Source organism: Halyomorpha halys, unplaced genomic scaffold (assembly GCF_000696795.3).
Source record: "Halyomorpha halys isolate HHAL.00 unplaced genomic scaffold, Hhal_1.1 Scaffold2101.1, whole genome shotgun sequence".
In the NCBI taxonomy this organism is placed as follows: domain Eukaryota; kingdom Metazoa; phylum Arthropoda; class Insecta; order Hemiptera; family Pentatomidae; genus Halyomorpha; species Halyomorpha halys.
Window position 1 is genome coordinate 12,984 of NW_027114320.1, and position 10,988 is coordinate 23,971.

Genomic DNA, 10,988 nt, shown 5'->3' on the forward strand with positions numbered 1-10,988 from the left:
TATATATATAGGGTTGGCAAATAAGTCCTTTCAGCTTTTGTAATCATGTTTTGTTTATAATAAGTCACATTTTTCTGATGCAATTAATTCCAATAGAGGATTGTTTATCCCATTTGTAATATGTAAACAGTTATGTCTGTTGACACTTGTTAAGATTAGGTCAGTATTGTGTTTGTGATCCAGCTGAGAAGATGGAGGAAAATATTGCATATTTTGCTTAATTACTTTAAAAAAAGGAAAGCAAGCGGCAGAGGCACATAAAAAAATATGCGGGGTCTATGGGGATAATGCCTTAACAGAGTGCATGTGCCAAAATTGGTTTACCAAGTATCAAGCAGGGAATTTTGACATAAATGACACACCACGACCTGGTCGCCCACAAGAAATGGAAACCATTGATGTTAAGGCGTTAGCTGATCAAAATCCATCTCAATCAGTGCGAGACATTGCAGAGGTCCTGGATGTATCACACACAAGCATAGAAAATCATTTGTAGAAGCTCGGCTACGTTTCTAGGCTTGAAGTTTGGGTTCCCCACTCTCTGGCCAAAGCCAACTTGGCAACACGCATTTCCATTTGCGATTCACTGCGGAAATGTCAAGAAAATGATCCATTTCTAAAAAGACTTGTGACAGGGGATGAAAAGTGGATTGTCTACGATAATGTGGTTCAGAAAAAATCTTGAAGACCCAGCAACAAACCACCTGGAATCACATCTAAAGCAGGATTGCACCCAAAGAAGATAATACTTTCTGTATAGTGGGATTTCAAGGGTGTGATTTTTTATGAGCTGTTACCACAAGGTATATCGATTGATTACACTCTATATTGCTCACAATTAACAAAATTAGATGAATCAATTCAAAGAAAACGCCCAGAACTGGCAAATCAAAAGAGTGTCCCTACACTTCGTTAGCCACCCGCAATAAATTGTTAGCCCTTGGATGGGATCTTTGTCCCACCCTCCCTATTCCCCGAACCTTACTCCTAGTGACTACCACTTATTCCGGTCTCTACAGAATTCCTAAAGTGGAAAACGGTTTGAAAGCAAACAGGGTGTCAGGGAGCACCTTGATTTTTCGCTAATAAACCATAGACATTCAATGAACATGGGATTATTCAGCTGTTGGAGAGATGGGGTAAGGTAATCAAAAATAATGGACATTACATTGTAGATTAAAATAAATATTATGTACAAAATATCCTTAGTTTTCTTTCACCCCCCAAAAAACCGAAAAGACTTATTTGCCAATAATGGATATATATATTTGTTTTGAAAACATATATTACTATTTATTTATTTAAAAAAAAAAATGAAAACATTAAAATATGCTGGGAGCACACTTTATTCAATCACATATTTTAATGTTACAATATAAAAGTAACAGATTGTTTTGAGAGACAATAAGATTTCAACAAGAATGTTAACTATGTAGACTAATGTAATCATTAACAAAAACTGTATTTTATGAATAGAAATGATTTTGATTAACAATAAAATATTATTCATTATAAACTTATAATAAATTATAAATTATGCAAGAGAGAGAAAATAATAAAAACAACTACAACCATATAGAGGCTACTTTTTTTTTTTTTTGGAATTTATTTATTTGATATTTACAACAGTATCAAGAACACGATTAAATATAAATCGTTTGGAGAAATTAATAAATATAAGAGATTACTTTAAGATGCCTACCATCAGTTTTTAAATGTTAAAGTATCAAACATTTAAATCACATTATGATTATATTTAAAATAAAGTAAAGGTTGCAGGGGACAATTTCTTTTTTATCTTTAAGGATACAGTAATTTCATAATAGAAAAACAAACAGCGAGTACACACCTTATTTCTAGTTGAATTAGTGGATGAAAAGGCATCAACATTATAGGTACTTATTTCAAATGAATAAGATGTATCAGCCAAATTTATTTTATTCATTTTATTCCATGGACCACAGAGCTGAAAACATGATTTGAATAATTAAAATGATAAAATTAAAAATGAATAAATGAAATATAAAGACCGAATAGAAACATAATTAAAAAATAAAAAAACAAATAAAACAATAAATTAAAAATAAAAAGTAAAACAAAAATATTGTGCTATTAGCACTTAATGGAACAAGATGTGTCAGCCAAATTTATTTTATTCATTTATTTCCATGGACCACAAAGCTGAAAAAATTATTTAAATAAATGAAGGGAAAATTAAAAATTAATAAATAAAATATAAATGCTAAATAAAAACATAATTAAAAAATAAATAGATAAGAAGTAAACAATATTATTAAGTGCTATTGTGGTGGCAGTGGAGGTTCAAAGTTGAACCTTACCTAAGCTGCCTTCCATAGGGGCTGGTAAAAATGTATATAAGTGTATGCATATAAATGTATAAAATAAATATGAGAATGAGATAATTCTAAATGAAAAACTGAAAATCTCATAATAAACAATATTGAAATTTAAACAAAATATATATTCTTAATAAACTGAAATTTTATTAAAAAAAAGATAAATAAATCTAAAATTAATGTAAAAATAAAAATATACAGAAAAGAAGAAAGAATTAAAACATTAACAAAATAAGGGGTTATACATAAAAAAATAAATAAGTGAAAGAATTATCTGCAACTCTCTCTAGTAATAAAATGAGGATTTCGTTGACTCACAGCTACTAGTGAATCTTCGGGCCCAGGATGTAAATTAATTGAAGGTAAATCAATGCTCTTGAAGTCAAAGGAATTGAAATTCTGCATCTGGCCAGACAAAGCCTCATTGCAAGATGAAAATACAACTGTCTGTGTAGCACTGTAAGTAAGGGTGGAATTAGCCATAGTTGCCAGGCTGATTAGTACCGTATTGTATATGTGACTTAATATGCACCTTAACAACATTCCTATATACATTCTATATTTATATTAGATTACGAATGTTATAAAATATCTATTATAAAATGTTGGCCGCAACATTTCAGCACCCACCAAAATTTTTATTAAAATTTTAAAGTCTAATATGATCGAGTGTTGACGGTAAATGGTAGGCTGCTCACCCTCAGAACACTACGCCAATGATGTAAAAGTGTGAGTGGATGCTAAGAATTGGCTGCCAGTTTCTTCTGAATGAGATAAAAAAATAATATTAAAAAACAGAGAGTAACAACCTGAGGTAAAAAAATTGTATGTAAAAAATTTAAATATTTTTAATAGAAGAGAATTTTAGCTATTTGGAGAAAACATAAACTATGAATCTAGTTTGTGATTGACACAACAAGACAGGTAAAATATGAAGGTATGTCCCTTAATGCAGTGTTTGAAAGAAAGATTGTAGGAGTAATATAGAAATTTTCAGAATGACTGGTTTGTTGAACATGGTCCTTAAAATAACTAAACGCATTGTAGCAACTAAAGTCATTGTAGTATTTATTAATATTGAGACCCTTTGAAATTATGATGGTTGCATTAGGACTATGAGCCCTTATTATGGATGGAGGAGAGTTTATTTGAGGCAAAGGCTGAAGGTGATTAACAGGCTGAAGGCTCCTGTCCTATGTCCTCAAAGAATAAAAGTGGTCCTTAAGCTGGCTGAATGAATTTTTAAATAAATGAAATTAACTGGGGTTAGCAACAACTGCGCGACCCAAATCAACAATGCTATTGATTTCTTTGAGTGACTCTTGGAGTTTGATAAAAAAAAAAAAATCTGAAGATCAAGGAAGATGACAACTAAAAACAAAAAAATTTGATTTTTCTTTAGCAATAAAAATGATTTTTCAAAGTGAGAATAATGAACATAAATTTTGTTTCTGCCAAGAATACAACAATTTAACAAAAGATAATGAAGCTGTAATGCAATTCGGAAAGATTGGGGGTCTCGGCGTTCTTGTTCTATTTGTCATTTTTCCTCCTTTAGAAATTTATAAAATTCTTCAATACTTTGTATTCATCTATTTTTTATTATAACTAACAATGAAATTTTTTTTTTTCAAATAAAGGTAGTTTAGAGGAAGATTTTTTAAAAATTCATTATTTAAGTCCCGTTAGACTATTTCAATGAGGATAAGACCAACCTGATATCAAAGACTATTCAATTGTACATTGACATGCTGAGTTTAATCAAAATCGTTCAAGCCATAAAATGGCACTTCTAGTCGGTTGATTTTATTGTAAAAATTGCTGTCACAACTCAGGCATGTATCCACCTTAAATATGTAATTTCAGTTTCTTAGTTGACTTTTTGTTTTGAGCTCAGCTGAACATGCACACATGCACAGTTGTATCATTGATTGCCTTAAAATTACATGCAGTTCTTAAAAACATATCACCATAATTAGTGATGGGTTGAATATCAAAATAGAAATAAGGTTTCGGCGAGTGAGTGCATTGAGTGATTTTACTTATTATTTCAAAGTAGAAGTGAAATACATTATACTAGAAAAGGGACACACGATGATGGATATAGATAGTGTGCACTCCACTATAAAACATTTTATCAAACCCCCTCATGTTCACCTGCAAAATTTTATTAACACCAGATTTTATAATAATAATTTAAGCTAAAGTTATATATGTCATATTATTTGATCTTTGGGCATTCAAATGAAATAATTTATTTATTATTGCCAAATTAGAGTAATTTGTGCATATACCAGATTATAAATTGTCATTTATTGGCACAGCAGGTTTTAGCATAAAAAAATGACATTTTTTTAATAATTAGACATTGTCTAATCTACATTAGTATTTTATTATTGTTGAATTAAAACAAAATACAGGCATTAATCAGACTTGTACTTTGAACAATCATTAAGTGGATGGTAATCACAGTTGAAAAAACAGTTCAAGTACCTGTAACTGATTGAACTTAGATCAAGTTATTTCCAATGGGCTGTCATACAATTTCGAAGGTTCAGGATACTCTTGAGGAAGACACCTTTGTTGAGAAAGTATTATATAATCATTTGGATGACGAAGTTTGAATCAGAATTCACTATTAGACCTATATAAAAATCCTCTGGTATCATTCACAGTGGGATAACCCTTTTTTTTTAACCAGGTCAGATAGACCAAAAATTGGTAGTTAGCTGCGCCTAATCTTTGACAAAGTCTTAATAAACCACTCTAATATGATACGGTAGTTTGGGTCAAGCCTGGTGCATTCTTGTTAAATAAATTTGTGTTTTATAAATAGTGGTTTTGATACAAGGTTCAATAGTATACGGAAAGGAAAAAAGAAGATCTTTTTGTGAAAATTATGGACAATATCCTTGGTATAGCTCATGCAAAAGCTTTGGAACAGTTGAAGAATGAAGAGGGCTATAATTCCTTAATACTTCAGCGACAAAAGAATGACAGGTCTCCTTGGTTGCTATAAATCCAAAACTGAAATAGAAGGAAGAAAGAACACTAAAGCACTGTCAGAATGGAAGCTGCAAAAAAGAAAAAAAAAAAAAAAGAAAAAGAACTTGAAAGAAATGGAATGATAATTTGTTAAACATTTATTTTCAGGAAATTAATTTTCACCCTTTTTTTACTTCTTTATTCTTTTTTTACACCTGAACTGTGTTTCGGGCTCTTCTGCCCATTATCCAGTTCTTATTATTAATTTGTGGACATTTGTCATTTAAGATTAAAAATTAATTTTATATATTTCCAACGGAATATGAGTCCTAATTTTTTTATTAACCAGCTTCTTTTTTTATCTTTCATTTTTAACGGTTTTAAAATAATATTTGCCTTTTTACATGTACTTGTCCAAATTTCAGAGCACTGTCAATGCTCAAATGTCACAGTGCTCTGAAATTTGGACAAGTGAATGGACATGAAATGAAGGAAGTACATTTAAAAAGGCAAATATTTTAAAACAGCAAAAAATGAAAGATAAAAAAAGAAGTTAGTTAAAAAAAAATATTAGGACTCATATTCTGTTGTGAATTTAAAAAATGATTTTTAATCTTAAATAACAAAATTTCCACAAATTAATAATAACTGGATAATCAGCAGAAGAGCCCGAGACATTGTTCAGGTATAAAAAAGGAATAAAGAAGTGAAAAAGGATGAAAATTAATTTCCTTAAAATAAATATAAAAATGTTTAACAAATAAACCCGTTGGAATTTAGTTGTAACAGTACAACTAATTATTTTATATTGAAAGTATGGACGATTTGTTATATTAAAAACAGAAGATATACACCAAGCAGCCAAAGCAGTGATGATGACAATTGTAAAAATTCTTCTGTCATTGATAAACAAATAAATAGCAAGTAGCAAGAGTTTCGGAAACTCAAGTAAATTGAAATTTTTGACTCCTTGCTTCTCTAAACTTTTTGATAGGGGCAAACACATTAATAGAAACATAGTTCACCTATTTGTGGCTGTTACAGAAGGTTTTGGCATAATACTAAGAACCAGATAATAAATTTAACTTTTTTTAAAAACCTTTGAAAATAATTTGGATAAGCAAGACTGCCAAGAATTAATGTTGGACTGAGATGGAAAGTTGCATATATTGAAAACATTAATAGACTGGTAGTAATACAAGTGGAGTTTGAAAAGTTCTTGGAATTACCGCTAGATGTCAGTGCAAGAGCAAAGAGGTTCTCACACAATAATCACACATCCTTTGTGAGTGAACACGTGGTGTGAGTGGTAGTGACGACTCTTTGTTGTTGTTTGATGTGTAGTAATTGTGACAATGGAAAAAACTGAGATTCGAGCAGTGATTAAGTTCTTTGTAAAGAAAGATATGAAAGCAAAAGAAATTCATGCTGACTTTCAGAACACACTGGGGGACTCTGTTCCTTCATATTCAACTGTTGACAAGTGAACCAGCGAGTTTAAATTTGGTCGGGAGAGCTTAGATGATGATCCGTGTAGTGTATGGCCAAAAAGTGCTACAACTCCAGAATTTATCGTAAAAGTGCATAAAAAGGTCATGGAGGATCGTCAACTGAAAGTGTGTAAGATTGCTGAAGCTGAGGGATGTCATTTGAACGGGTATATCACATTTTAACCGAAGAATTGGGAATGAAAAAATTATCCACAAGATGGGTGCCGCGACATTGGGCCATACACGCACTAGATTGGAAATGTCTGAACAAAATCTGGCCAGTTTTCAGTGCAACCAACAAGATTTTTTGCGCCGGCTTGTGACTACAGATGAAACTTGGGTCCACTACTATATCCCAGAGACAAAACAGCAGTAAAAGTAGTGGAAAAATGCTGAATCACCACAACCAAAGAAAGCAAAGGCAGTACGTTCGCCCGGCAAGGTCATGGCCTCAGTTTTCTGGGATGCAAAAGGCATTCTGCTGATAGATTATCTTCCTCTTGGTCAAACAATTATGGGGCAATACTACGCAAAACCTCCTAGACTAACTACAGGAAAAGATACGCAAAAAAAGGCCTGGTTTAGCAAGGAAAAAAGTCATCTTTCATCAGGACAACGCCTGTCCGCACACAAGTGCTATTGGCAAAACTTCATGAACTGAGGTACGAATTGTTGCCACATTCACCTGATTTGGCACCATCAGACCTTCATCTCTTCCCCAAGCTGAAAATATTCCTAGGTGGAGGGAGATTTCCTACAACGGAAGAACTGAGCCGAAATGGAGAAGTATTTTACAGGCCTAGAGGAATCTTATTTTCGAGGTGGGATCAAGGCATTGGAACATCACTGGACCAAATGCATTAGTCTACAGGAAGACTATGTTGAAAAATAAAAGAAGTTTCACCAAGGTAAGACACTTCATTCTAGTACATTCCGAGAACAAACCACCCTCGTATTAATTTTTCAAGACAAGAGCAAGAGCAATTGCCGGGAATCCCTGAAGTAAAAGCATGTTCAAGAGAAGTATAGGAGCCATATTTGTTTTCCAAACAGTGGAGAAGAGGGATATGAGCAATAAAATTCAGGCACTTGGCTAAGATATGCCAGAAATTCACACTAAAATAAATGGCATCTGTACAAATCTAGAAAACTTGTTAATTAGTAATCTATTGTACCTCTCTTGTAGTCATCACATTTTTTAGTTGCTTTTGAAGAGTTTTGATTCACTGATTTGTAACTTCTGTTCCACCTGTAGCACTTTTCAAAAGATTTAGAGAAAATTAACAAATTCGACCATAACATTTACATAAGTGGAATGACATCCTCTCTCTCATTCTTGGATTTCATGAACATCACCTTTCTGGGCAGAAACAAGATCTTTCTTGGTGGCATTGTGAAGAATGGGACATCATTTCTTATACCAGGAGCTTTAAGTTATGCTAGGTGGATGTTAAAGGCCTATTTCTAGGTCAATATCAAATATCACATTGGGAGAAGGACTCCTTAAAAATATTTATTTTTCTTGCTTGTAGGTTTCTATCATCAGAAGCAATTAAAGCACCTATTACATTTATTACTTGGACCTCCACGGTCTGTTGCACCAAAGTTAAAAAAAAAAATAATTCTTTATTATTACCAAAAATCTGGTATATTTTCAAAACAAATGAGTTAGAGATTAAGACATGAACTAATACTTACAATATTTCTAGAATCAATATGTAGAGCTTGCAAAAACTTCATCTGAGTACAAGAAGTTGACCATTGATACTTAAAGGCATGTGTTTCCTCAAAACACCTTAAACTATTCCATAAATAGTTACTTTCTATAGTTGACTGAAGTGTTTCGTAAATATGATCTGTACCTTCTTTTGGGACTGTTTCACTTTCTCCGAATTGAAACTATAAACACAGTTTAATCATGATATGTCATAAAAAATTAACTACGAGAAATATGATATACAGAATAATTTACTTATTCATCAGATAAAAATAAAAATACTAATATGTAATAGCCACATAACCAAAGAACAATTATAAGTATATTACAGACACAATTATCTTTCTATTCAAAATACACTCTTAAAGTGGAATAATAATGGTCGTTTTGATTTCATCTTCTGGAACAAGAATATAGCAATTTACTTGGCACAGAATAGACAAAGCTTATAAACTAAAAAAAAATCAATGACCAATAATTTTAGTTTCCTAATTTAATACAATCTAGTATCATAAAGAAATAATAAACAAGTTAAAAGAAACTGAACTATACAAAATGGTAAAACAATTGTCCAATGTAAAATTTGTCTAAAACATATAATAAACATAGATATATGCCTCACATATAAATATTTGTTTTTAATGCATAATGTTACTTGAATTTAATCAAAATCAGAATTTGTGTTGAACTGACATGATTGATCATCTGGACTGGATGCCAAAAATTTTCGACTTTTTATGTAAAATGATTGGTCAAGGAAAAAGCAAATATTGAAACCTTATGAATGAAAATCTTCGATAGTATAATTTTTCAGATCAGTTTATATGGTGTTTTATAGATGTTAGATGGTGAATTTTCAAGAAACATTAAAGACAAACTAAAGAAATTTCTGGAGTTTTAAGACTCCTTATCAACAAAAGTAGGCGATAAGATGTTTCTCATTATTTACAGAGATAGTAACACTGAATGTCATTTAAACCACAAACATTTGTCATTTTTACAATTAAAACAAAGCTCAAAACAGATCTACCTCCATTTTTGTCAATATTTTATTGCAGCTTAGCTGGGTGTAGAGGGAAATGCTGGTGCTAAAAAGCAGAAATAATACTCACCTGCTTGTACCAATTTCCAAGGACATTATTGTGATGGTCTACCTATACGATAAATCTGAATTATTCGCTAATGAGGAACTAATAGAATCCAGATTTTAATGAGTAGAGACCAGATTTCTGTGCATTAAAAAACTCAAAATATGTACAAAACACTGAAATCCAGCAATACTCATCAACTTTATTGTTTAATTTATAATTTTAATACATGGGAAACTTACCTAACCTTGTTTGAATCAAATTAAACTTGCTATATACTACCTACATAAATGCAAACATACATAAAAAACTACTCTGATTAAAACCCTAAAATTTTGTCCATAACTGAGGAGCTATGAGGAAGCTGATTGTATTAAATGATTTTATATTTCTACTATGAATTACAAATCAATTTTTCAAACTACCTCAATTTTAAGCTAAATAAAACATATGTAAGGCACTATGTACAAAGGAGTATTTAAAAATATTCTTCCCACCAAAATAATTTTTTTAATTTCCTCTAATATTTAATAATAATATAGCATTATCATTATTTAAAAACTAGCAAATAATATGTCAATGTAGACGAATTTCAAAATGTATGATTTTTATTTAAAATAATATATATAGGTAATATATAGAAAAACAAAAATTGAAAATCCCACTAGACACGTCAAACTCAAAAAGAAGATTGAAGGGCTAGTTGTGGAGTAGGAATCTAAGTTAAAAACAATAATAGTGAAATTCTCTATAACAAGCTTATTCTAGAGATACTTTTCCATAGTTATTTGAAGCCACTGGCTAATACTATTCCAGGAACTTTAACCTCTTGTATTCGTATTTTTTTTTTAAGGTTGAATTTAACTCATAATATGTTAATCAAAGCATTGCTTAATAAAATGAACAAATACTGGCTTACATACACCTAAATGTGTATAATATAAGAAAATTAGTTAAATTAAATTATATGCAATAAAAACCAAAACTTAGCCAAAGAAAGAGTAAAATGTGACATTATGTACAGAAAAAGTTCAAAACGTGCGAAATTGTGGAAAAATCCCAAACTATGTAATTTTGCGCAAAATTTAATCACTGATATTTGGATGTTTTTTCCACAATTTGAATTTCTGTTGCAGTCTGGTGAAATTTGGATCTAGGGAATAAAAGATGAAATTACAGAAAAATTTTGTCTCTAGTGATGAGAACCAATATACATTAAAAACATATTTATATAATGTTAATACCTATATTTATTTTTTATTATTAGATAGTGGGTTATAAACTCAAAAAAAAAGGAAACAAGGTACAAGAAAACACACTCACGGTTGCTGATAATAGACTGCTTTATTCT

General features: G+C 30.9%; 1 protein-coding gene across 5 annotated transcripts in view; it reads right to left on the reverse strand.

The window, feature by feature from the left end:
• Positions 1-10,988, reverse strand: part of Afti (aftiphilin) — a 50,927-nt gene that overhangs the window by 2,554 nt on the left and 37,385 nt on the right. For all 5 annotated transcript variants that reach the window (XM_014436805.3, XM_014436804.3, XM_014436803.3 and 2 more), the window contains 2 exons: positions 8,531-8,731; positions 1,850-1,966 (listed from right to left, as the gene is read on the reverse strand). In XM_014436805.3, coding sequence (XP_014292291.1) covers positions 1,850-1,966; positions 8,531-8,731 — 318 coding nt within the window. The remainder of the gene's footprint in view (positions 1-1,849; positions 1,967-8,530; positions 8,732-10,988) is intronic.